Source organism: Talpa europaea (genome assembly GCF_964194135.1).
Source record: "Talpa europaea genome assembly, chromosome: 9".
In the NCBI taxonomy this organism is placed as follows: Eukaryota; Metazoa; Chordata; class Mammalia; order Eulipotyphla; family Talpidae; genus Talpa; species Talpa europaea.
The window spans coordinates 4276696-4304162 of NC_140076.1; the positions used below are offsets into that span (position 1 = coordinate 4276696).

A 27467-nucleotide genomic window follows, 5' to 3' on the forward strand; every position below is an offset into this window, starting at 1 on the left:
CCCGGCGCGCACCACCCGGGCCGCGCGGCCGCATGACGTCACGGCCCGGCCCCCGCCACGTGACGGCCGCGCGCCGGCTCGGCGCTCCCGGGCTCGCGCCGCAGAGGCGGGTGAGGCGCCGGCCGCCACGCCGCGGAGGGCGCGGACCGAGGCGCGGGGGCGCGGGCTCGCGCGGGGGCGGCGCGGGCGGCCGCCTGAGGGGAGCGGGCCGAGCGCGGCGGACGCCCGAGCGCAGCCTGCGGACGCCTCGCGCCGCGACACCCGCTGCGGGCGGGCGCGGAGCCGGCGGCCATGGCGACGGGCGCGCCGCAGAAGGAGAACACGCTGCTGCACCTCTTCGCCGGCGGGTGAGTCTCCCGGCCCGGCGCGGCCCCGCGTCCCCCCCGGGCCGAGGCGCCGGCGCGGGAGAGGAAGTCGGGCCGCGCCGGGGAGGCCGGGGCGCGGGCCCTTCTCCGCGGCCGCCGGCGGGCCGGGCGGTTGGACCCCGCGCCCGCCGCGCCCCCGGCCCCCCGGCGCCCCGGCGCGCCCTCCTGTCCGGCGCCCCGGCGCGCCCTCCTGTCCGGCGCCCGGCGGCCGGGCGAGAGCTGCCCCGGGGGGCCGCCCTGCTGGGCCCCGCGGCCCCGGCTTGCCCCGGCCGGCCGCCCCGGCCTCGCCGCACTGGCCGCCTCCCCGCCAGCTTCTCCCTCGGGCCTGTCCCCCACAGCCCCGGGCGGCCCGGCGTGGGCCCGGGAACTCCCCGCGCCCGCAGGAGCGCGTCCAGGCTGCCCGGAGGGCGGCAGCCCCCAGCCCCCAGCCCCCAGCCCGGCCGGGCCGGCAACCTGTGGGAGGGCGCGGGGGGTCGGGGGAGGCGGGGAGGCCCGGAGGGGCGCGAACGAGCCTCTCACCTGCCGCGGCCGCGTCCCGCTCCGGAAGCCGCGTAATTGCAAGGTGAGCCTCCCCTGAGCGTACAGGGCTTTGATCTTCGGGCGCCTGGTTTTTTCCTGGGGCGCCAGTCCGTTTTCAGGGAGGTTGGGTAATGCTGTGGGTTAGGAAGGGAACTGATTTTTCTGTTTCCTAAGGAAACGAATTAAAATGTTGGGTATTAGTAGTACTTTTTCTTTTCACGTATCCCGGGGATTTGGATCCTTGTAGAGTCTTGCTGATGTTTGGGGTCTTAGTTGAGGACCTCGCAGGAGGCCTGGCCAGGACGACGTGCAGGTTATTCTTGATTATCCTCGAGCATTTTCCTTGTGACTTGGACGGCTACCTAGCCCTGTTCCTTGCGACAAAAGAGTAGCGGTTGATGACTTATTTGCAAGGACAACTGTGTTGAAAGTGTTCTGAGCTCATTGCACTTGGCCTTGTAGGTGATCGCCCGATTATTTTTTCCTCCAACCAAAAAATGTGTGTTGTTAGTCATAGACAGGAAGAATTTCTCATCTCCTCCCTAATCGTTCCCTTTCATCCTTTCCCTTCATCTTCCCAGTGATTTTCCTTTGAAAGTAACATAAGGGGGGGGGGAGGCTTTTCTAAATTGACAGCTTTTTTTTTTATTTGTCATATTGAGGATTTTTAAACAAGTTGACCATGTTAGCAAAGTCATTTCTCAATCTAAGGTAGATAACTTTTTTTTAATTGACTGTATATTCAGTGACTTTGATGCACTGTTTTGAGTGAGGTGGTTTTAGACAGTCTTTTGTATCCCACACTGGTGGGGTTACCCGCTCTGGGGCCGCCTCTGTGGGGCTTGCTGTGGAATTGATGCCCCTGTCGTGACAAGTCTCTCCACATGCCCTTCACAATGCCCTCTGGCTGCTAATCCTCCTGCCAGAGCCCTAGCCTCTTGCCTTGTAATGCAGGGAAACTGCAGCAGCGGGCCCAGATCACCCAGGCTGATTAAAACCCAGAGAGTGTATTGGGGAGCTCATGTATTTAGCAGGTTTCCTTAGCTGCAGTTCACAACGAATCTTTCCCAATAACCAGTTGGACTTGACTCACTCCCACTCACCCACAGCATGTCACTTCCATTTCTGTTAGGGAAAAACATTAAAAATGCTAGGCATTGAGGGCCTCCCCGGTGGCGCAGCAGTTGAGCGCTGGGTTGCGAAACTGCGCGCGGCCTCTGCGGCGCCGGTTCGATCCCCGGCTGCTCCCCGGCCACCAGAGAAGGGTCCCACATGGCGCGCAGACCTCTCCTGCCGCCCGCTGCTCCCCTCAGCAGTGTACTTCGGTCCTTCTGCCTGCTCTGCTCCCCGCTCTGGCTCTGGTGAATTCTCTCACCCTCCCGCGCTTCTGACTGTACCCAGTGCATGTATAAACAAAAACAAACAAACAAACCAGCAAACAAATAAATAAAGCATGCCTCTATAAAAAAAAAAAACAAACAAAAAAAAAAAAAAACAAAAAAAAAATGCTAGGCATTGAAAGGGTGTAGCTTATTATTAAAATCAGTCGACCCAGTGATCCTGCCTTGTCCAGTGGAAGAACACGCTTTGGCTCCAAGTAATTGGTTTCCTAGGTTGGTAAGCTGGCATCTTTCCAGAGACCCAAATGCATTTCCTTGGAAAAGAAGTCAGAGTCCTGGTTGTTTTTTTTTTTTTTAAACTGTCACATTTCTCCTGTTTAATGGATAACCTTCAGAAACTAATATCAAACAAGTTTAATGCTATCATTAATTGATGATGGGGTAGTAGTGTTGTCTAAGCCAACAACTGCTGAAACACTTTATCCTTACTACATAATGAAACCTGTCTTTCCTTCTCTGTTGATTTGGCTTATCAAGAGAAATACTGAAACCCCCTGAAGTGGCCCTGCCGTGTCTAGGACTCCTATCTAGATGAGAAAAAAACCCTTCAACGTTCCCTAGCAAGTGTCTTGGGTTACCTGCTGAACAAGCAGTTCCCCAGCAGGGGGCGTTTAGAGGTGGTGGCACCTGAGTTGGCAGGACTAAGCTGTCTCTAGGGTTAGAGGAGGGAGGCCTGGTTTACAGGCTTCGGGGCTTATTCTTATAGCACAGTTTTTTCTCTGGTTAGAAAATATGCCTAAGTGGGCTTCAGATGTATTTGTGTAGTACTCTGGTATATCCTTAAGGTTTTAAGATCTATAATCCAAGACATTTTCAAAGTGTAGTCCGGTTCCGCCCCCTCCCCCCATATGGACAGCTGTCACTCAGTGTACTCCTAGACTGTGTTTGTCCCTGCAAATTTAATCTGTGTCAGCTGATGGTTCCCTTTGATGTTAGGCACACATTAATATATTTGCTAGGGCATGACGTCGAGATGATGTAAGACTTATTTCAAATGTTTAAAGAAATATTGATGAGACAAATATAGTGTGCATGTACTATTTTACATGAGGCTTTTAGTCGGAGAAATAGAAACTGACTTTGATTTCACCCAGTATATTCCATCTACGTGACAAAGAGTTTTAAGAATTGACTTATTTGGGATTTGTCTATTTGGAAAATGCCAATTCTTTTTAGGTTCAGAAAGTACTATAGGATTTTTTTATTCATTCAGCTTACTATTTAACATTTTCCTTCCGGTGCCTTAGACTTGTGGCAAGCCTTTGAACATCAGTGGCCCTGCTTTGGGCCAACCCTGTTTGCCTGGGCATGTACCTGTGAGGGGATGGGTAACTTTGGTGTTTAATTGGAAACTATTCTCTTTTCTTCTCTTCTTTCTATTGCACACAAGTTCTATTAAAGTTCTTTTTTTATTTAAAAAAATAAATAAATAAAATTTTCCTTCCAAAAAGGAAAAAATATTGGAAATAGCATCTAAAGGATACTTTGATGTAGCAAACACTAAGCATTTTTCTTTGACTCCAGAATTTGCATAATTAAAATCTTCTAAGTCTTATGCCAGGTGCTCAAGTAAAACTTTGCAGAAAAGTATAATGTATATGAATAGGCACTGGTGTTTTTCAAGTAGTGACTATAGAGGTGACAGAGAAAATCTGCAGGGATGAGATTACGGCGTCAGGCAGTGTCACTGGGTTGGTGGAATTCGTACTGTACATACCAGCTGTGAGTCTAGAACCAGCTTGCCATCAGTTGGGTAGCGATGGTAATGGGGAACATGTGGGGACTGGCTTTAGTCCTAAAATGCACAAATATGTGTATAGAAAATAGGTTCTCTGTTGAACACATCCAGTTTTTAAATTGCCCTTGTTACATGAAACTGAGCTACATGGTAAAAATTTTTAAAGTCTGCGTCTCTGACAACATAGAAATAGTAGAAAAATCCATTGTGTCTATGGTAGTAGCCATGGCAGGCCCCTGCAGGGGTGAAGAGAAAAGGCCAGCGAGATCTTGAGTAACCAACCTGACCTGTGTTCTGGGCAGGAAGGGTGAGAGGTGCAGGCATGAGGGAGGGGGTGTTCCTATAGAAACAGGAACAAGTAGTAAGAGAGGGAAGGGGCACAGGAAACCCCAGTGAATAGATTTTGTAGGATATTAAGCAAACAGAGTTCAGAGAACACCTCTCTCTCCGCAACTGCCCCCCAGTCCTCCTGGCCACCCGCTCCTCCCTCCAGCCCCCTGGCCGGGTTGCACTGGATGCAATGCCCCACAAGAGTCCGTGCTGGACTTCACAGCAGCGACACGAGCAGGAGTACCTAGGGAGCTGAGTTAGATTAATGTCCAGGAAGTTTCCTCAGAGCTGTTTGAAACAGCTTGATAGAAACATAAAGTGCTGACTGCTTTTTGAGAAGTTATTGAAAATACTGAAACTCTTGAAGTGCTTTCTTGATTTTTTTTTTTTTTGGATGGGGCTCATCTGGGAGGCTGGACGCCATAACAAATTCACTTCCAGCTGGCCTGATGATTGGCACATACGCTTGTGTGGCTAGAGCGAGACCAGGCTTTGGTGACGGCTTATCTGAATAGCTCGCTAGTGTCACCATGGCACCCCTCCATGGCTGCTCTGCCTTCCAGAAACCTCTGCTTGATTCCAAGGTTGGTCCCTGTGTGAACACAGAGTGGCTTCCAGCAGCTTCAGCGTGGCTCCTGTTGAACAGACTTTGGACTTAACCCTGACTGGACCACCTTGGACATCTCCATCTCTAGCCAGCCATCGCTCCCCCAAGAATTTTGTGCTTCTCTGGGGCTGAATCATGTGCCTGAACAGACAATGTGGCAAAGTGGGTGGTCTTATGTTGAGTAAGTGAGTTGGGGACAAAACTAGCAGCGCCTCCAAACTGTAGGGCTTAAAAGATTGGGATCTTGTTGAGATGGATGATGGGAATTGATGCTGGAGAGGCCAGCGGAAAATGGCCTCCACACTTACACCTCCTTTAAAGACCTTGTCTGTTGTATTGATCTAAAACAGTTTCTCACCTTTTATCAGATAATTATTTTGGGGGGCAGGGCATTCCTGGGCATTGTAGGATGCAGCAGCATCCCACCAGATGCTCGTTGCCCCTCCTTCGGTCTTGGCAACCAAAAGTTTCTCCAGATGTTGCAAAATGTCCTGGAAATGGGGGCAAATTGCCCCCCCCTGAGCACCTTTGGTCTAGCAACGTTATCTTCAGAGTTTGATCACAGGCCCTGGGTTAAAATGTTGCTTGTCCTCGAGTTTATTTCATTACCCCATTCATTTTATACACACTATAATATATATGTACAAAATAGAAATTAAATGCTATAGATTGTAAATTAAGTGAAATTTTACTTCTTCTGTAACATTTTCTTCCTGGGGGCCATGGGTCACTGTGCATAACCGAGAGTACCTCCTCCCTGGAGTCTGCTCTGAGGTCACGGTGTCGGGTCGGAATTAGCCAGTTTCCTGACCGATGCCAGCTCTGTGTCACCATGAGGATGATGCATGTGGCTTCCTGTTGTCAAGCATTAAGTGAACCAAGAGGAGTCCACTTCCCTTGGGTCTCCGAGCCTTAGAAAGAAGCTGCCCACTGCCCCTGACTGTTTACCCCAGAGCGGAGAAGAAAGGTTACAGTTGTCAGCTTGTGGAGTGTGGAGGGATTGTTTTCCTGTCACTGTCCCCAGCCCTTAGTGGTTCGGGCTGTAGGTTGAAGGGCTTCCAAGGCTCAGAGCAGGTCCTTGCTCCACGCCCAGCAGCTTCTGCAGCAGGCGGCTCTGGCTCACCCCGCCAGCAGGATGCAGAGGGTCCGGTGTGTTATGCAAAGGACATGGGGGTCCTGCCGTGTGGCAGTCTTATTGCCTCCTGTGGGCATGGATCCTCTAGTGGACCCCCCTGGCTTGGCGTCACGGAGCCGGGGGAACAGAGGAAGGGCAGGCACCACATGCTCGCTGCATGGTTCCCTGGCCAAGTGAGGCCAAAAGGTGATGGGGGATGGACTGCTTGCTGGTGGATTTGGGGTTCCCAGTGTTGGGATCTCTGAGATTGGACACCATCCCAAGAAGACCTGCATGCCATATTATCTACCCTGAAATCCTGACATTCACCAAGGTTGCCCATAAAAAGCACAGCAGGTGGGCCACGACAAGAGACCCTGTCACATAAGACGCCTCTCCTCCCAGTCCTCATGCCCTGAGAGCCGTGACAGGAGGGACAGAGAAAGTGTGAGAACACGCTAGACCCTTGGAGCCAGGAACCGAGCTGGCAGTGATGGGAAGTTGTGAATGTGCTTTGAGACGGAGGTATCAGACCACTGAAGTCGAAAAACTGAGTTAACCGAAAGTTAAGGAACCTGCCCCTACTGGCACTGATAGGAGAGCGGGGAGGCCTCAGTTCCCCACCCTTTCAGAACTGAGACCCGAGAGCTGGTTCAGACCTGGGCGCAGCATCCTGGGGGCCGGGCTTCCTCCAGGCTGCCCTCCAGGCCAGGAGCTGGCTGCTGCTAACGGCAGCCTTTGTACCAAAGAAGGAAGAGGTGACAGCTTTTGACAAGAGGTAACTTGTGATCTTAAATGCTCTGGGTCCAACATGATTAAATATTTTTGGAAAAATGTGGAAAATCAATCTAGAGAAGTCCGTGTTTGGGGTTTCATTTGTTTTTGTCCTTTTTTCCCCCCTGTGAAGTCAGTATTTTTATCCCTATTTCCTTCTCAAACTGAAGAACGCCTGGGCATGTGGGTTTATAGAGCTGAGCTAAAAGATACTTTCAGAGTTCTGCTGTGAAATGTTTTAAATGTCAGGAAGAATCTTCTTTGGACATGTTGTTTAACATCAAAACTTACTTTCTTTCAATTTAGAGCATTTTAGGGATTGTGTAGCCAACACAGCTGAAAGGCCTGCAGTACCCTCTGGGCACCTCCATCTCCCGTGTTCTTCCTCGTGGGCAAGGCGGCTCGCCTGCGGGCAGCAGCTTCCCGCCTCGGGGGAGTCGCCCGCTGAGGCACTCCTTGTCCAAGAGCCGCCTCCCGGGGCGCTTGGCTGTCCTTGCCACAGCCATGGGCACAAGTGTGGATCAGTGTCATGCGTGGCCCCCTGTGATCATCCTCTGGCGCTGACTAGATTTGGGTGCCAGCTGGCCAAAGCGGAAGGGGACAGAGCTAGGGTGGCTGACCTGTGTCCTCTTTGCACTTGTTGACTTTCTGATGAAAGAGTTTACCCAGAAGCTGTTTTGAAGAGTGACCTGAAGTCAAGTTAATGATCATCACAAGTTGAGTCCAGACTCCTCGTTATCTTGTTCTGCAGCATGTGGGGCTTCCGATGCTTTAGAGTGTTGTGCCTTTTAAGTAAACACGTGGTTACTGCTGTAATAGTGAAGAGTATATTGTGTGGATAGACGTGGGCTAAGAAGCTAGTTTTCACTTTATTTTTTTAAAACACCGCCATTCTGGGGCCTCCCTGGTTGTGCAAGGGGTTAAATCTCACGCTTTGAAGCTGTCTGCAACAATCCCCGGCCAGGGAGCTGACCCACATGGCGTGGCAGACCTCTCCTGCCTCCCCACTGCTCCCCTCAGCAGTGGATTTGTCAGTCTGCCTGTTCTGCTCCCTGCTCTGGCTCTGGTAAATCCTCTCACCCCCTGCCCCCACCTCCCGCACCTCCGGCCTGTATCCCAGTCCTTGTATGCGTAAATAAATACATCTTTAAAAAAAAAAAATCACCCCTATTCTATCCCATTTTCCTTAGGTATAGTCTAGTGCATAGAACAGACCCCACAGACTCAGCTTCCTTGGCAGAAAAGAGTGCAATCGAATTTTAAAGACCTAGTTGTCTAATGACGGCTTTCCACTTCGAGTGTGAGTGTAAATAGTCTTGACTAATGGTGTCTCCCGCCTGTCTTTCCACTCTGCTCCCCAAGATCACTTAGTGTCATGGGACGAACTCGGGCTCAGAGACTGAGGGTTTGGATTTGGGTTTCTGCTTAGACACTTAGTGGCTTTGGGACTTTGAGAAAGTGCACGGCTTCGTTGAGGCCCGGTCACCCACCTCCAGAGTGAGGGGGCCACCTGCAAAATCTTGGGCGGCCGGGGTGGGGGGGTAGTTGTTCAATGCATCAGGTCCCTCCTGCGTCCTCCCCCCCCACCGACCACTGTTGCGACGGGTGGGCCCCGGCCTCCGCTCAGAAAGCTCGGTGTAAGGGGCTTCGTGGATGCACAGGTTTATCCAAACAGCCACAAATGACTGTTTTGCCTCTTATTCCTCTCCACTCTGCATTTCAGTCTCTTTTTCTGATGTTCAGTTTCCTCACGCTAAATGGGCCTGAATAACTGCTCCTGCCTCCTGGCGACAGCGGAGGGTCGCATGCGTGGCGTCACCCTGCAGTCAGCGGCAGCACTGCTACTTCAACCCGTCGCCGGCGGCTCTGAGCTATCAGGATTGTACTTGCTCTGTGGAACGACAAGCCTGATGCCTGAGTATAATTACTGCGTGGGGACTTGACTTCATGCCTTACCTCAGGCTCTGTGGAAGATGCTGGGCTTGCTTCCAAGCTCCCAGCACCCACATCTGGAGGCTCGGGAGAGCCAGCTTCTAGAGGCCTGCCCGCCCTGCCGCTGTCACTTGCCCAGGCAGAGCTGGGGCTGTGTCGTTTTTCCTGAGCTGCTGCTGGGGTGCTGTTCTGGGCGATGCACAGTCACATGAATGCAGCGCCCCTCTCCCCCTGACCCCACCCAGGGCGGGGCGAGGGGCTGCCCTGAGACATTCCATTCTTTCAGAGCCCTCTCTCAGCTGCCTATGCTTGGGCGCGCTGTCTGTGGACTCCTGCTGTCAGGGCCCGATGAGCAAGAGGCAGGGGCTGATCGTCCATGTTCCACAGAGCAGTCTGTGCCCGGGGAAGGGGCGGCTCTGCAGGACACGGCGTTGTTAAGAATAACTTGTCCATCAGACGTGCCATTCATGGATGTTGGTCAGAAAAGATGGAAGTGGGTACTTGAGGATAAATGAGTTGTCTTGAAGGAAAATACCCAAATTTAAGTTGAGGTAATATTTGATATGAATAAGTTATAAAGGGCAGCTAGAGTGACCCTGACACAGGACAGTGATTGAGGGAACCCAGAGGATGAGTCGTTAGTCTAATGGAAACTCTGATTAAAAATAGCTTTTAATTTTTAGTGGAGTCAAATTAATCCGATTTTAATCAAAGCCTGTGTTGTAATCTCTGGTTCATCATTACCCGAGTACCTGTCTTGTTGGTGAAAAGACGCATTTCCTAGAATATTCGCTGCAGCATGCGCGTGAATCAGACTTGACATGACCGCGTGGCAGGAAGGAGCTGGCTGAGGGTCACGCGTGGATCCTTCCAGGGGGTTGCACGAGGGGTGGGTGTGCGGGTGTCCAGAGGGTGGCGAGGGCTGTGACGCGCCGCCCTCAGGGTCTGTTGGCTGTGCCCCCCCATCCCCACCCCCGCTGCTGGGACCGTAGCTTCCTGTGCGCTCTAATCATAACTGAGCAGAGGAACGTGGGCGTCACGCTGTGTGGAGGGTGGTGTCGCTTTCCTCACGCGGTGTGGTCTCTTCTCGCAGGTGTGGGGGCACCGTCGGTGCTATTTTCACTTGTCCACTGGAGGTCATTAAGACGAGGCTGCAGTCTTCCAGGCTGGCCCTCGGGACAGTCTACTACCCTCAGGTTCATCTGGGGACCCTCAGTGGAGCTGGAATGGTGAGACCAGCGTCGGTGACACCCGGACTTTTACAGGTTCTGAAGTAAGTCTTCCCCGTCCCGTTACACCAGACATTCCCCCCGCCCGTCGGACGGCGTGTGCTTTGTCCAGACTTAAGAATTAGGTTTCTGGGCCAGCATCTTTGAACTCTGACCTTGCCACTTGGCCACAGGCCTCCTGGTGTGCATGTGATCACTGTCCAGGGGCTGTGAAAGCAAACCTCACAAAGGCACCCTGGGCCCCCTGTTGAAACCACTGCATCAAAGGGCTGCTGTGCCGTCTGTCTTTCCAGGGCGAGCCAGAAGCTGGGGGTGGGGCTGGAGGAGGCGGGGGTTAAAATTCCCAGATTTCATACCTGGCCAACCTGCCTATTTTATTAGTTTTACTGGATTTGAAATGTCTCAGTTGCTTACAGAGTAGCTAAACAGACGTAAGTTAACATTGGCTTTCCAGGGCCTCCCCGGTGGCGCAGTGGTTGAGCGCTGGGTTGCGAAGCTGCCCGCGGCCTCGGAGGCGCCGGTTCGATCCCCAGCTGCTCCCCGGCCACCGGAGGAGGGTCCCACATGGCGCGCAGACCTCTCCTGCCGCCCGCTGCTCCCCTCAGCAGTGTACTTCGGTCCTTCTGCCTGCTCTGCTCCCCGCTCTGGCTCTGGTGAATTCTCTCACCCTCCCGCGCTTCTGACTGTGCCCAGTGCTTGTATAAACAAAACAAACAAATAAATAAATAAATCAAAACATGCCTCTATTAAAAAAAAAAAAGAAAAAAAACATTGGCTTTCCAGCCTCTGTGCTTAAGGTCCAGTCAGAAATTCAGAAGCGCACATGACAATATCTGATTCATAGCTGAAAAGAGACTTCAGTAAATAATAGTTGAATTCAACTGAAGCTGATGTTCAGCCTGCTGAGGCGGCATGGCAAGGGTGTGTTCAAGAAGGACACGCTCTTCATCAGCGGAGACGTTTCGCTGAGACAGAAAAGAGAGCAGCGCGGAGCGCCGTTAGGAGCAGATGACGCTGATCCCTTGGACAGAGTTCAGTCGCATCTGAGATAAGGTGGAACGGATTGCAAAGTGCTTTTTATTTTTAGGTACATTTTGTTTATAAAGCCTACCGAGTTACCCAGGCATCCGCGCCAGATGTGGGCGCATCACGCTTACTGTGCAAAACTGGGCCGCGCGACCAGCTGCGGAGGGCGGGGTCCCCATCGAGAGAGGCCGCTAGGACAGGGGCTGGCACCGATGGCCCCAGAAGAACCAGTTCTTTTATTAAACATGGAGACGCACAGCGGAGGCACGAAAAGCGGAGTTCAGGAGAGGCCAGGAGAGAGGGACACCGGAGGGAGGCAGTGGGCGTCGCAGCCGCGGGGAGAGGCCCACATCCTCAAAAAGCCACAGCTGTGAAGATGCCACCCTGGCCAGGCCTTTTCAGTCTCCAGGAAGCAGCGGTGCCTCAGATGACACCTTCCTCGGGGAGAAATGGGGAGCTTTGGACCTAGACTGAAGCAGGTCATCTGCCAACGTCACTCACATGCAGAGCGCACTTCCTCTTGCAGGCTTGCCAAATAGCTCGTGACTGCGTTGACATTTACCGTAACTGGGAAACTGTTCCCCAAAAGTTGTGGGTGTCACAGGGTCAGTCCATAAGGTAAATTGGGGGAGGTAAATGAGGGAGGAACTTCGGGTAGGTTCCTACCTCGCTAACCTCCCCCTGCCCTGATGGAGGGATGGATGCATAGATACGTCGAGATGGAGACAGAGATAGATGATCGTGGTAGAGATACAGGGACATCTATGTATTGGGACAAGTTTATTAAACTATAATCAAAGGGGGGAAAGCCTCTTTTTTTTTTTTTTTTAAGCTCTCGTTAGCGTATAGTGAGCCTCCTCCTACGTCACTTCAGCTGCCAGGATGTTTAAAATTAGAGCCCAGGTCACCCACCGCCTGCAGCCTGGCCATGTGGGAGCAACTCTAGCTTGTAGGTACCCGGGTCTGTCACTGATCCAGGGTCACCCATGATCGAGGCCGAGGCTCAGGTTTCTCTTTAAATGCCAGTGCCTCCACCCAGTTGTTCCCAAGGAGCCTGGGCGACATTTGTGGAAATTGATCCCTCCACCTTGCCAGCAACCAGTCTGGCCCCGGCCTGCAGGGACTGGCAGTGACTGGGCGTGCCTGGCCCTAAGTTTCTGGGTGGACCTCAGTCTGGATGGTGAGTGAGTCCGAGCGAGAAGGGGCTCCAGCTGCTAAAATCCAAACACGACAACACACCCCCACCTGCCTGCACCCCCTACGGTGGCCTTTCACCAGAGCTGCCAGCCATGAGTCGTCACCCCCCCATACTGTTTTGAAACCACTTACTCTATAATCACATCAAAACATATAGATAATGGAATTACTCCTTGAAATTGTTAAGATGTTTTATTAGAAAAGTAGTTGTGTAGTGGCATTTTTTCACAAAGAGCTTTTTACAGCTTCATTTCCCCCATTTGATAGATAGAATTTGTAAGATTCTCACCAGATATTTCACAGCTGGCAAAATAAAAATGACCATCTCAATAGTATTGTTGATTTTTCAAAGGCTGTGAGATCCACAGTGAGGCATGCCTGACTCTGTTTTATTGATGAGGAAATGCAAAGCAGGGATTAAATGACTTACTCAAGGTCATGTTTAGGAAATTTCTAAGTAAGAGCTGCAGTGCTAAGAGTAATCCCAAGCACCTGAGCAGGGGCTGCGCTTGTGCTGCCCGCTCCAGGAGACAACTGGCTCCCCACTACCGCCCCCAGCCTCACCCCTCTGAAGGCTGGAAGCGCAGGCTGCAGGCCCGGCCCTCTCCTCCAGCTCACACTGACACATCAGAAATGACAGCGATTTTCTGCGCTCCAGCCTCTACATCTGCTGCCTGCCAGCCGTCTATCTTGAGTGTTTGTTTCCTGGGCATCTGAAGCACAATTTGTGCAAAACTGACCTCCCCCAAACTTGCTGCTGCCGCCAAGTGCCCTCCGGCTAGCAAAAGGCAACTGCATCGTTCCCCTGCACACAGCTGCATCTTGGTTCCTGGACCTCAGTTCTTGCAGCCTCACAGCAAATTCTGTCAAGGTCATTTTCACAATACGTGCTGGATCTGAGCCTTCTTCCTCCACTGCTGTCCTGATGGAAGCTGCCTGCCTGTCCTGTGTTACCGTATTAGCTTCCTTCCTCACTGGTCTGCGGGAGACCCTACTCCCCTCCTGATCCTCAGTCTGTTCTCCGCGGAGAGCGAGAGAATCAGTCCTCTGCTCAGATCCCTCCAGGAGCCAACCTCTTCCTTCTAGTAGAAGCCAAAGCCTCCCTGCTGCCACCAGGCTTTGCACCCCTGCCACGCCTCCTGTCACCCCTCTGGTTCATCCTAATGCCCCGACCTCTCAGCTATACTGTTACTTTATTTATTTATTTTTTTTTAGAGGCATGTTTTATTTATTTGTTTGTTTGTTTGTTTGTTTTTGTTTATACAAGCACTGGGTACAGTCAGAAGCGCTGGAGGTTGAGAGAATTCACCAGAACCAGAGCGGGGAGCAGAGCAGGCAGAAGGACCGAAGTACACTGCTGAGGGGAGCAGCGGGCGGCAGGAGAGGTCTGCGCACCATGTGGGATCCTCCTCTGGTGGCCGGGGAGCAGCTGGGGATTGAACCGGCGCCGCAGAGGCTGCGGGCAGCTTCGCAACCCAGTGCTCAACCACTGCGCCACCGGGGAGGCCCTATACTATTACTTTAGAAGGGCAGGACCTTTCCACACAGACTCATTGTATTGGACCTTGAGGGCATGCTGGCTGCCACTTGTCACCATTGCAGAAAGGCTTTGCATTGACCAGGGTGTTTAAAATCAGACCCTTCCCCTTTATCCCATCCCAACTTCTTAGTTGACTTTAGCCCAGCATATGCCTCCATCCCACAGACAGCATAGTTCCTTATTTACATTATTTCCTCTCCCTACCCCCACTGAATGGACATTCCCCAGAGGCAGAGACTTTGATTTGTTTTGACTCCTGAGGTATCATGCTCCATGTCAGTGGACAAAAAAAAAAAGACTGAATGGATTTTGGTATCTCCGTAAGATATTGCAGATAAGTAGCTTAACACACATACACACCCTGCCGCCTAAATATCATCTGCTGTCATGATAAATACCTTCTGTGCTTTATAAACTTGAGATTTGTAACTGAGTTTCCTGGTAGCCAAGGCAAAGTGGAAATACCATATTACATAATTCTCATCTGAAGAAAGAACATTAGCTCTTTAAAGGGAATGTCTTTTTTTTTTCCCTGTTAAAAAGTCATAAAATGGCGGGCCTCCCCTGGTGGCGCAGCGGTTGAGCACTGGGCTGTGAAGCTGCCCGCAGCCTCTGCAGCGCCAGTTCGATCCCTAGCCGCCAGCGAGGGTCCCACGTGGCACAACAGACCTCTCCTACCGCCTGCTGCTCCCCTTAGCAGTGTATTTCATCACTTTGCCTGTTCTGTTCCCCACTCTGGCTCTGGTAAATTCTCTCACCCTCCCACGCTTCTGACTACCCAGTGCTTATATAAATATAAATAACTCTTTTAAAAAAAAAAAAATTGTAAAATGGCACTGCAGACCTTTCCTGTAACACCCGCTGCTCCCCTCAGCAGTGTATTTCATCAGTCTGCCTGTTCTGTTCCTCTCACCCTCCTGCGCATTTGGCCTGTGCCCTGGTTCTTATGTAAATAAAAAATAATAAAATCTTTTTTTAAAAAAGTCATAAAATGGGGCCTCTCCGGTGGCGCAGCGGTTGAGCGCTGGGTTGCGAAGCTGCCCGCAGCCTCTGCGGCGCCGGTTCAATCCCCGGCTGCTCCCCGGCCACTGGAGGAGGGTCCCACATGGCGCGCAGACCTCTCCTGCCGCCCGCTGCTCCCCTCAGCAGTGTACTTCGGTCCTTCTGCCTGCTCTGCGTCCCGCTCTGGCTCTGGTGAATTCTCTCACCCTCCCGCGCTTCTGACTGTACCCAGTGCATGTATAAACAAAACAAACAAACAAACAAACAAATAAATAAATAAATAAAGCATGCCTCTATCAAAAAAAAAAAAAAAGTCATAAAATGGGCCTCCCTGGTGGTGCAAGGAGTTAATTAAGCACAGCACTGTGAAGCTATCCACAGCCTCTGCAGCACGAGTTCGATCCCCGGCTGGCCAGGGAGCTACCCACATGGTGCAGCAGACCTCTTCTGTGTTGCCCGCTGCTCCCCTCAGCAGTGTATTTCAGTTCAGTAGATCTGCCTGTTCTGCTCCCCACTCTGTCTCTAGTGACTCCTCACCCCCCACACCTCTGGCCTGTACCCCAGTTCTTGTGTGAATATATAAATCTTTTTTAAAAAGTCATAAAAGGAGTCTGTTGCTCAGGACTTCATTAAAGGCTGTGCCATCATAAGAAGCATTGTCTTTTAGGAGAGTTGAGCAGAGGACTGTTTTTCATTCTACTGCCTCCTCCTCCTTACCTGGATTGTTACTAGCCTTCTGAGATGCTGGTAACTTTCCCTTGGCTAAGGGCAGTGAGGATGGTCCTCAGAGGGGCACCTCATCCAGTAAATGATGAAACAGGACGAGCATCCAGGCCTTTCGTCTATACCACAAAGCCCATCAAGGCTGTCTGGGTTTAGACATGGTTTATCAAAAACCCATATGAGTAAAATGATTATTCACTTTTAACTAAGCTGCTTATTATTCACTTTTAACTAAGCTACTTATTATTTACCTGACTCAGGAAGTACTACTTTAAAAAGACTTGACAGGTAACAGAATTAGCTTACAGGAAGCTTCTCTTTCCAAATGCAAATTAATGTTTTCTTGTGCCTAACATACAAATAACCTAATAGAGAAAAAATATTCTCCATCGGAGCACTAATCACTTTTAACATTTTGAATATGGTTGTTTAAAAAGAAAAAAGCAAGATGTTAACACATTCAGGCTATTATTAAATTTTCAGAGAGCAATAGTCAATTTATTCAGATGTTGGCCTTAAAAGGTAACTTTTTTTTTTAAATCAGACTCCTATTTAAACTACTCAGTCACCTTATTTTTTTTTTTTTAAGTACCTTTCTACTCTGAAAAGTAACATTAGTAATCTAGTCTCTACCTTTTAAAAACTGACGTGTTCAGATGGGATCTTGGTTTTGAATTAGTCTGTGGTAGGTCTGTTATAACTTAAAACTAGTGAAAAGACTGAAATATTTCAGATGTCTTGTGTTTCTTTCCTAAATGAAAGTCACTATGACTGTGGGAAAATTGGTCTGGACCCTCACGGCCTTATTTTGAGGCTGAAGGATACCATTTATAGCAGGGACTTGATTGTCGGAGAACAGTTTTGTAAACATCCAGATAGGTTGGAAGTTTTGAATTATGTAACAGATTTGACTTTTTGCCCACTGTTAATATGCGTAACTGTGGAGACAGTCTCTGCAGTTCTTAAAAGGTCGGAGTCACTCGAGGACATGCTCCCTACTGCATTATGGATGAGAGGCTGTGCGCTTCCTGGAGCCAGAGACTCCTTTAATTGTGTTTCAGGGCAGCCTGGAGCTGCACAGTGTACAGGAATGGGGCCAGGGGCAGAACCGCAGCATCACAAAATGTTAAGTATACTGAGCGCTTGAAAACCCTTATGACATCCTGTATTGTAAGGTGCAGGTCACATCAAGGTATTACTTGAGAGAAGCTTTTGTTCAGAGAGCTTGGCTTCTTAAAAGCATGATCTTGTTTTGAGGAAGTAAAAATTCAATAAAGTCGACAGCACTAAATTCTCATGCTTCTGTGAAGGGCCAAATAGATGGTTAGTTTGAGTTAGTGTGGAAGCTCACTGCAACTTATGCCTGCATCTGGAGCATGAGCTTTGCAGAAACCCAGGAAGTGTCTGTACCCCAGCCCTTGCTCCGTGACGGGGCTGAAACGCCAGTTCAAGATTTTATAGCCTATGGTCTAGAACTTTTTTGTCTGTTTGTTTTGAAATAACCTCAAGCTTATAGAAAAGTTATGGGAATCCTTTTTGATGCTGTTGTAAATAGAAATGTTTATATCCATCTTTTCACTGCTATTATGTAGACGTCAATTCAATTTTGTATAGTGAGTGATCTTCTAGTCTGCAACTTTGCCGATTTCATTTTTTTTTTTTTTTTTAGTGAATTCCTTAGTGTTTCTGCATGTAAGGGTGTCACCTGGGAATGATGACAGTTTCCTTTTTTCTTTCCATGCTAGGTTCTTTTATTTCTTTTTTAATTGCTAGCCTACTACTTTTTAGGAAAGCTCTTAAAGATTTTATTTCAAGCAACTGAAACATTTTACAAACATTAAAAAATTTGGAGGAGAGAAGCTAAGGTTCAGAATTTTAGTTTGTGCATTCAGCAAGTCCAGACCATAAAGAGCTACACTGACATGAGGAAGCAAGGAGGAAAGAAAGCTGTGAATGGGTAAAACCCAAACACTAACCAGTATGCCATGGCCCAGAGCATCTACTTGACCTCTCTTGCACCAAAAGCTTCAGTTTCCTTTTGAAACTTTTTTCCTGGGAAAAATGGAAGTTGGTAGAAATAGAACTGGCAGGATTCACCTTACTATTAGCTTTATTATGGCTCTTTTCCATAAAGTGAAAGGTATCTTTTATCTTACTTTCAGTGTAGTAGTGGATGCAAAACTTCATATAGACTCTTTTAATTGTGACCAGATCATTTAGAACACTGTCAAATTGGAAATGTTAGTTACCACGTAAAGAAAAATCCTCAGTGACAACAGTAGATCAAATTAGAGGGGACCATAATTTAATAATGTAATTTCTTTTTGGATACCATGAAAATTGAGCCTTTGAAAAGAATAAATTTACCCAAATTGAAGAATCAAATGTTCTATACAGTCCTTTTAGGATTTTCTTATGGTTACTATAATCAGAAACCATATTTAATTTTTTTCCCTTTTTTTAGAGAAAGCAGGTTGGCGAGGGGGTGGAAATATTGGAATCCTTGTGTGTTACTGGCAGGCATGTAAAATGATGGCAGATAGTGTGGTACATCCTTTATGATCCAGCAGTTCTCTTTCTGGTACTTCCTGGATAGGTACTCCAGAGAACTTAAACTAGAGACTTGACAGATATTCATAGCAGCCACAAGGTAGACAAGCCACCCAACGATCCTTTGACAGGTAACTGACTGTTGCAGACATACAACTGAGGATTAGTCAGCCTTAAAAAAAAGTCTGTTCTGGCCCAGGCTACACCATAGATGAACCTTAAAGATACCATGCTAAGTGAAACAGGCCAGTCAAAAGGATAAATAACACACAGCCTCAGTCACGCCAAGTTCCTGGAGCAGTCAGACCCCAGGAAATGACTGCTGCTTGTCGGGGTGGACCAGTCTGCACTGGGCAGGCATGGAGTTTCAGTTCGAGAAGATGAAAGATGTGGAACTGCTGGGGACAGCGGCACAACACGAATGTACTTAATGCCCCTGAACTGTGCACTTAAAAGTGGAAAACGTAAATATGTGTTTTTTATGTTACCAAAATAAAAAAATTATCTTTGAAGTTGAGATCAAAGCTTTGGCTTTAAATACCATTCATTCAGCCTATGAAAATTATGTTTTTCTATTCCTTATATCCCTCTTTAGGGATCTATTATGATAGCGATCTAGAAGATAGGATTGTTATAGATGAGTGAGGCCAAGAGAAATGCCATCCAAAGAAGTCTCTGCCCGGCCCTCAGTGAATCTTATCAGGAGCACAGAATTCCCCGTACAAGACCCCTCGCCAAATGCTCATCAGCCTTAATAGGATTTCAGTTCATGGTCCAAACCCCCGCCATCTTGCCCCCTGAGGACCCGGGAGGAGGCTTCTTGAAAACATGTCAGTGATGAAATGAAGCAGTATCCTTGACCCTGCTGGGTTGCGAAATAATCCCATGAGAGTCTGGGGCCTTGTAAACACTGATCTTTACTCAAGGAGCTAACGTGAAGATGGAGACCCTGTTGTTAGTCTAAAAGTCCTGAAGATCCATGTTTTTTTGTTTGTTTTTTTATTCAGGTCAATCTTGGAGAAAGAGGGACCAAAGTCGCTTTTTAGAGGCTTGGGTCCAAATTTGGTTGGAGTTGCGCCATCCAGGTAAGCACGAAGCTCCAGCCAGCTCACTGTGTCCCCCGCCTGCCCGAGGGCTGTGCTGCGGGTAGCCAGGTTCTTTTTTCATGTGGATGTGAATAAATCCACCCACACAGAAGGGGTGATAACTGTTAGGGGTGGGGGTGAGAGCAATTCTAGTTATTTTATTCTCAAGTTGAAAATTAGTCTGTTCTCATCACCTGGAATTGTCTCTGTATAGGTTTGCTGCTCTTATTCTCCTTTGTGGTCAGCAGCACCAACCCCCCCTGGGAACTTGTTAGGCACACGTGCTCTCTGCAGACATCAGAGGTGCACCCAGACCCACTCCAGCCTCTGCAGTTAGCAAGAGCTGCAGGTGACTCACCTGCACTTGGCAGCACTGATCTGAAGGAATTATAAAGGCTTCTAGGCTTTATATAAAACAGCTTCCTTTTTTTTTTTTTACAATGCTAATGCTATTAATTCTCTTGAAAGTCTGTTTAATATATAAAGCTATATTGTCCCAAAATAATAGCCACTAGACATGTGGTTAATTTATTTAATTAAAATTAAAGATTCATTATATAACACTGTAAAAAAAATTCTATTAAAAACTTCCATTCCTCAATCCCTCGCCACATTTCAAGCACCTGATCTCACGTGGAGGGGAGCGGCTGCCCTACTGGAGGTCAGAGGCAGCAGCACCCCCTGCAGAAGGTGCCATGGGCTGCACTGATAAGGGGGACCGAGGTGTGGCTATAAAAGTGACTAGGGGGGCAGCATGTCCCTGGAAAGCAGAGAAGAAACTGCATCTAGAAATCCCCTTTGGGAGGGGAGCTGGTGACACGTGTCACATACTCTGTGTGATGCTCAGATAGACTGTAAAGAGGATTCATCTTTATGGCAGACACAGGAGTGTTGTTTTACATGAGGCGGAGACTGAGAGCCGTGGGCTATCGCGGATGGGTGCTGCAGCTCATGCCGCTCACCTGAGGATGCTGTGACAATGCAGATTCTGGCTCAACACGTGTGTTTCTTTCTGACTTTGTAGCATGCGTGTGCCATCTCTCTAAAAACCAGAAAGCACTAGTCTTGGATAACACAGGCATGCGCCTTGATGCCAGCAAGCAGGCAGAGGTGGCGAGAAGGTCAGAGAGCCGTGGGAAGGCCAATGCTGCCTGCAATGAACCCTGTGGGGGCCAGGGGACACATGCTGTCAGCCCCTACGTGATCCTCAGTCACCCCCAAAAGTTCAACTTACAGTCCACACACTTATTTTGGCATAAGAGGACAAGTGGGGGGTGTCTTTGAGAATATTACAAGTGTTTGAAGTCTGGGCTTTATACAGTACCAAGATTTCATTTTCCTCAGTTGGTTTGGACACTTTTTCCATCACGGCGTCATTTCTGGAGGGACACACAAGAACTTCCCAAAGATCCCTGCAGCGGGCTTTGGTGCTAGCACAGATAAGGCCCAGCCTTCGGTTGCTTCTGTCCTTTATCATTTTCCTAAAGTTTTCAGGTGTCCCTTGGTGCCTCCTGCGGTCTTCACGGGTCTCTCTATTCTAACAGGGCCGTCTATTTTGCCTGTTACTCCAGAGCCAAAGAGCAGTTCAATGGCATCTTCGTGCCGAACAGCAACGTTGTCCACATCTTCTCAGCCGGCTCTGCAGGTGCGTCCCAGTGAGGGGGGGAAGGGCCCTACTCCCGGCATGTGCTGGCCCCCTAGCTTGTCCCAGGAAGTGGGAACCATCTCTCTGCTGCTCCTGCCCCTGAAATCCTTCTTCTAAAGCTTTGTCAGGCCTGATTGCGGTCTGCAGCCTCAGTCCATGTGCTCTGACCACTGAAGCTTGTTACTCGCCCTTGGGTGTGCGTGGCCTCCTGCATGCTGCCGCTTGCTCTTGCGTTTCTGCTGAAGGAATATTAATATGCTTTTCATGTCTTTGTTTCATCAAGTTATTTTCTAAAATCTCAGCTGCTCTTTTCACGAGAGTGGCCTCTCCCCGTTCCCCACCCTCCGTGGTGAGTGCACCCCGTGTACAGCCATGACCTCAACAGACGGCCGGTGCACAGTTCAGGGTGTGCAGTCGAGTTCCTTTAGCCCTGGTAGCCCAGGGCTTCCATGTCTCTTGAGGGAGCCACTCCACTTAATGTAGAAGATTCTAACAGGATTTCCCCCAGGAAATACTTGGCAAAAAAAAAATAGAAGGAATCATAAGTTGAAGAGAGAAGGCTGGGCCTTTTTATAGTCTTGTCTGTTTAAATAGAGAAGTATTTGAAAAAACTTAATAGGTGTTGTGTGAAATATTTTTGCCTTCTGCCAACCTGTAACATGCACGCCCCACCCCAGCTTTGTCAGCCTCTCTTCTGTGATCACAGTAATAGTAGCCCCCCTGGGGAATTAGAAATAAAAACCTCTGGGCCCCAAGCAGAAAATGCCCTTCGGCAGAGCAGCTTCTGACCAGAAAGGTGTTTCTACGAGATGCAACCCCCAGGTGCCTAGGGTCAAAGCCGGCCCTGTCAGTTCCAAGGCTGGGAGGGAGTGAGTCGTGGCTGAAACCTGGTTGTCGGTTTTTGTAACTTCGCAAAGTTAGCTTAGCACAACCCGTGGCAAATAAAGCAGCCCCTGGCGGGAGTTTTTTAAACCACAGTCAAGAGTCTGAGCACCTAATCCATCCTGGGGCTGTGGCGGGGACAAGGTATCAGAGAAGCACCCAAGGCATCAGGCCAACGCCAAGATGCTGCTGTTGTGGGGGCTCTGGCGTGAACAAGAGGAGTGGGCGCCCATAAGCACTTCAAGTGATTACGAAGGTATTAAATGTCTATAAGTCGGATTCAGGTAAATCGAGACTTAGGTCCTTCTATCCTTAGTTAGATGTAAGGCAAACTTCTGGATTATTTCTGGACCTCAAGCTTATAAATGTTTACAATAGATTCACATTTACCTTAGGATTAACATGACAAAAATCAACAGCACCACCTAGAGGCAGGGAACGCTGGACAGGACTCTAGGGAATCTAGAGACTTCTCTAGTCTAGACCAGCACATCAAGAGAGGTGCTGGGGGGCGGGGCTGCTCTGCTTCCTGCTGGCCCTTTTCACCACTGAGCCCCCCCACCCCCTTCCCCGGACCCTGACCCCAAGTCTGCGCTACAGGAGGACAGCTTCAACGCACAGTGACTGTGCAGTGACCACATTTTCTTTATTTTCCCCTTTATTCCAGCTTTTATCACAAACACCTTAATGAATCCTATATGGATGGTTAAAACCCGGATGCAGCTAGAACGGAAGTAAGTTACTGTTATTTAATGTAAGAATTCTTGGGAATTTGTGTGCTTCCTCAAGCCCAGCTCTGAGTGAGACGTGGAAGCCTCAGCCGCCTGCTTGTGTGTGCCTCGCTGTGAGCACTAGTGGACACGCCTTTCTCTTGGAGGGTCTTGCTGCTGAGCACCGTGGGAGCCGAAGCAACAAACACAGGGTTCAGAGTTTGGCTCCGTGCGGGGCCTGTGCTTTGGCAGCCCGCCCCTGCAGCCTCTGCTGGCCCCTCTTCCTTCCGGGGGCACTGGGATGGCAAACGCTGCAGACTTCAGGGGACCATTCTTATCTCCAAGCCTGCAAGTGTACTAGCTTTCTGCCCTGACACCTTAGCCGGGGCTCTTGGCCTCTGTTGTGCTCTGGATTCCTGCATGGTCTGGTGAGGCTGTTTTTATAATTATGATTTTTATAGCAGAAAAAAACAATTATTACAGTTACCAGTGTTTAAAAAATAGATAATATAGTGACATGCTCCTTTCAGACAAGGTGATCAGGCAGCAGCCCAGTAACCACTGTAATGTCAGAGAGGTTGGGGGTAGCGAGTGGGCAGGAAGGCCCTGGGAGCAAGGTGGGGTCTGCCGTAGGCCTTGGTTTGTTCTTGTCTGCAGTGGTCACAGTAGCCTATGAGTTGGCCTTGAGTCGTTATTCCTCCAGCCCATTCTGCCTTGAAAGAGCTTTCTAAATGCACCAGATGTATTCATTTTGAACAGAGTGCTTGCTCAGAGTCCTGTGAATCTCATTACACTCAGGGTAAAATCTCAACTCCTTTGCTTGACCTTTAATGTATTTTAAAATTTTCTAGAACCACATTTGTTCTTGAGCTCTGTCTCCCTGGGTGTTTGGTCCTGCACTGGGAAACCCCTTCCCCTTCTTGGTTGTGCTGACCCTACTTGGCCTCCAGCTTCTGACCAGCAGCCTCGTCCCTCTCACTTCCCAGTGTTCACTTAGTGCCCTGGAATCACTTTGGTTTAACCAGTCATCCAGGAGCCTGGCCGAGCATCTCTCCATCTCCCTAGTGCTGGTCCCTGTCGAGACGCTTTATAGTTTGGTGGGGCTGGGTCTGCACCCTTTGAGGACTAGATAAGTGAGCATCTGTTGATCAAGGAATGAGACATAGGCCCTGACTTCCAGAAGTTTTATAGAACGTAAACACAGAATTACAGCACAGTTGGGTCAGGGCTTTTAGGTGCTACTTGACCCAAGAGTGTCCCTTAATGCTGTCCAGGCAAGGTGGGAGCAGAAAGGCCTTTCCGGAGGCCTCTTGGCACGATGCCCCCTGCTGCTTCCATAGAGAGAACTGCACCTGCAGGAATCTGGAGGTGGAAAGCCCTTGTTCCTGAGGCCTGAGTGCTGCGGCGCTATATGCTGGGGGTGGGGGGGGCAGGGAAGGTGAGGCTGGACAGGCGAGTGAGGCACCTCCTGAAAAGCTCCAAGAAGGACTTTCTTGTGGGCTTTTTTCAAGGGTAATGATGGGGGGTGGAGACATTTCTAGCCATTCACACTTAGCTAAGGTGCTACCGGCATCCCGTGGGCACAGGCCAGGGTGCTGGTAACCTCTGCGGTGTGCAGAATGTCAGAGTTCCCAGGTGGAGAGACCCCCCAGGAGAAGCTCGGTGTGGCGCAGCTGGGTCTGCATCAGGAAAGCCAGTCCAGCCAGCTGCGGAGAGTGGCCTAGCGAGAGGGCCACGGAGACCTCTCGGAGAGCAGGGGACTGCAGCATGTGAATGTGTCCCTTCCAGCACTCGCGGGGCCCCAGGGTAGTTTATGACTCCTTCAGGGGAAAGCTGGAGGCTCTTCCCTGGTTAGTGCGTCACGCTCCCCACACTTAGAGATGACCCAGGCACGCCATTGGCAACCAGAGCAGTACAAAGGTGTATACCCCACTCTCCGCCCCGCCAGGGTATTGATGAGCTTCCTTCCTTGTTCAAGAACATTTAGACCATCATTTTCACACTTCCCATGTAACCACCCTGCTTTCCACCTCCTCTCACCTCCTGCCTTCACAAGTCCTTTAACCTGGCACAAGTACTGGAGTTTACTTATCTAGTCCTATATTTAGATAATTGGGTTGTTTATTATATTATCCTCTGGGGCAAGCTCCTTCCTCCATCTAACTCTTTCCAAAATTAGATCGAAGGCTGTGCTCTGTTTTTATGACTCTGGATACAGGTGCACATGCTGTCCCGTGGCCTGGCCAGCGTCCTGCCAATGGTCCCTCACAGGTGGGCTCGGGCCACCCCAGGGCGGAGAGCCCCCTGACAGGGAGCCCCAGCAGGGAGACTCTGTGCCCCGAGGGCCCTGGCCCAGCTCTGAGCGCGGGTCTGTCACCTCCTCTGTGCAGAGTGCGCGGCTCCAAGCAGATGAACACGCTCCAGTGCGCCCGCTACGTTTACCAGACCGAAGGCATCCGCGGTTTCTACAGGGGGCTGACGGCCTCATATGCCGGCATTTCAGAAACCATCATCTGCTTCGCTATTTATGAAAGTTTGAAGAAATATCTGAAAGAAGCTCCCTTAGCCTCTTCTACGAATGGGACTGAGAAAAATTCCACAAATTTTTTTGGACTCATGGCAGCTGCTGCCATCTCTAAGGGCTGCGCCTCCTGTATCGCTTACCCTCACGGTAGGTCTTGCTCTTTGCCCCCGCGCAGTTGTCTCTCGGCCTCTGTAGCTCGAGTTGAGATGTGAAGAGACAGGCAGGCCACAGGGCAGAGGAGTGCAGGTGGGGCTGTGTGTGTCCGTTGTGCAGGAGCTGTGCTCACCTGCCCACCCCAAGCCTGCCGTGGCCCAGACTTGCCAGGCATAGTGTGGCCATGTCTTTGCACGTCTAGTGTTTTCGGAAAAGTCAAAAATCTGGTTTTCGTTTAAAATTTCTCAATTCAGATAAAAGCATGTGGGAGCCAAAATTTATCCACCCACTTCTCTCAGCACCCACTTTGAATGGAAGGCTGAGTCTGCTCTGGTAAGTTTACTTTCTGAGGAGTTATAGAACTGAAGGCCTCCTGGCCCGCTTTAAGAGTAATTTTTGGTGCCATGAAGACCAAATTTTGTTTCTAAAAGCAGCTGCACAGTCAGGTATGACAGATATAGCTGCCCTCGAAGTAACAGGTAACATCATCCCCCTGGCACACGGGCTTGGCGGCCCTGCACCTCAGGAGGCTGGCGCCTCTGTGGTGGGCCTAGCAGTATGTAGACTGTGGGTGCCTGGGTCAGGGAAGGGAGGAAAGGGAGGCGACCGCTTCAAAGCAGACAGTGGAAAGGGATTCTGGGAAAGGTTGGGGAGCACATGAAGGGAGTCCGGCTGAGGATGTTGCCTTCTTAGTGCGAACTGCACGTCAGTGGCCGCAGTGGTGCTTGATTGGGAGTAGGAAAGGGTAAACTCTTGAAATGAATTCCCACTCAGGCTAAGTTTTTATCAATCCCTAAAATTTATTTTAAGTTACCTTTAAGTTATGGACGTGTAAATGTGGTTGAATTCTCAGAGTTAGAGAATGGTCTAAAGAGGACGGACCTTCTCATTGGCTGCATGTGGGACCGCCCCACCCACCTGGAGCTGAGACAGCGCGTGGCTAGGCTGCCCGCCACAGCTCGGAGGCTGCGAGCCTTCACGTCTCGCTCAGGTGGCCTGAAAATGCAGTTTATTTGCCACATAAAGTCTATCTTTCTCTCTGCAGAAGTCATAAGAACACGGCTCCGGGAGGAGGGCACCAAGTACAAGTCTTTTGTCCAGACGGCTCGGCTGGTCTTCCGGGAAGAAGGTTACCTTGCCTTTTACAGGGGACTCTTTGCCCAGCTCATCCGGCAGATCCCAAATACTGCCATTGTGTTGTCCACCTATGAGCTCATTGTGTACCTGTTAGAAGACCAGACTAAGTAACAGACCAGAAAATTGTGTTCTAGAAGAATAAAACTGAAAAGCTCCAGAGAATTTTTTTTTCCATTGATGTTTAGAATGTATGAGGCCGAAACAGAAAAGACCATAAATACCCGGCTGCTGTCACCCGCTGGACATTTCCTTTTGGATTCATGCTTTCTGGAAGGTTTCAATTCATTAACATTAATAGTTAATTGTAACTTTTGTTTTTTTAATTTAAAAGGATCCAGGATTAAGCAGTAACTAAATTAAATCATGCTATTTAATTTAAGTATAAATTTGGCTTGTGTCCTCTCTTATGTTCACTGTGCTGGAAAGTAGCCAAGGACTTTAGTGATACATACCTTACAAATTCAGAGAAAAGGTCTGAAGTCAAAGTACAATTTGTTTTCTAACCTGACCCGGCACTGCTGGACGGTTAAGAAGCATCATATTTTAGGGATGCTGGGCAGAGCAGGACTGACTTCCTCCTTTGTCCATTGCCAGGGCTCACAGATTGATAATCTAAACTTTCAGGCTGCTGAGTTGAGTTCAACTTTTTGGCAGTCAATATTTCTAACTGTTAACGTTTTCCTGAAGTGATCCTGTATCCCCAGTTTGAACCGAAAGCAAGCGTATTAAGGAGCTGTTTACCGGCCGCCTTGCTCCTGGGTATATTTCCAGAAGTCAAGCCTAGGCCCCTTGTAAGTGCACAGGAGCGGGCCTCCCCACAGCTGAGTAGAGACAGGAGCCCTCCTCTTGGGCTTCCCACCCTGCTCCCCATCTCCCCGCTGCAGAGGAGGGCGAGATGCAGGCTGACAGCTCACCTCTGGGGGTTCACTTATATTCTGACACAAGATATTGGTGTTGCTTAAACCTGAGTTCAAAGTAAAAAAAAAAAAAAAAAAAAAACCTGGAAATAAGAAATTGTCAGAATTCCTTCCCCTGTAATTTTGTTAAAGGAAATCTATTATAACAAGGGGACAAAAGAAAAGAAGACCAGGAGACAGGAAGAGCCACAGTCTTCCTTCCACTAGCTCTTCCCCTGGAATTTGCAGCTACTGTCCTGTAAGGTTGTTGTTCACTCTGAATCTCTAGAAAGATACTAGATTCTAATAACTGATGCAGCATAGTGTCCCTGACCCAGTTGCGGATACTCTAGGGGTGAGAAGAGGATCTTTACAAACTGTATTTACAT

The 27467-nt window shown here is 49.5% G+C and overlaps 1 protein-coding gene across 1 annotated transcript; it reads left to right on the forward strand.

Annotated features, from left to right (window-relative positions):
* Nucleotides 1-291: 291 nt before the first annotated feature.
* On the forward strand, nucleotides 292-26331 carry SLC25A33 (solute carrier family 25 member 33; the record flags this gene model as incomplete). The annotated part of the gene is made up of 7 exons (XM_084242712.1): nucleotides 292-347; nucleotides 9873-10052; nucleotides 19054-19131; nucleotides 20676-20776; nucleotides 22326-22392; nucleotides 24759-25039; nucleotides 26091-26331. The coding sequence occupies 7 exons, from the start codon at nucleotides 292-294 to the stop codon at nucleotides 26291-26293; spliced, it is 966 nt and encodes a 321-aa protein (XP_084098838.1). The 3' UTR covers nucleotides 26294-26331.
* Between the last annotated feature and the right edge of the window lie 1136 nt (nucleotides 26332-27467).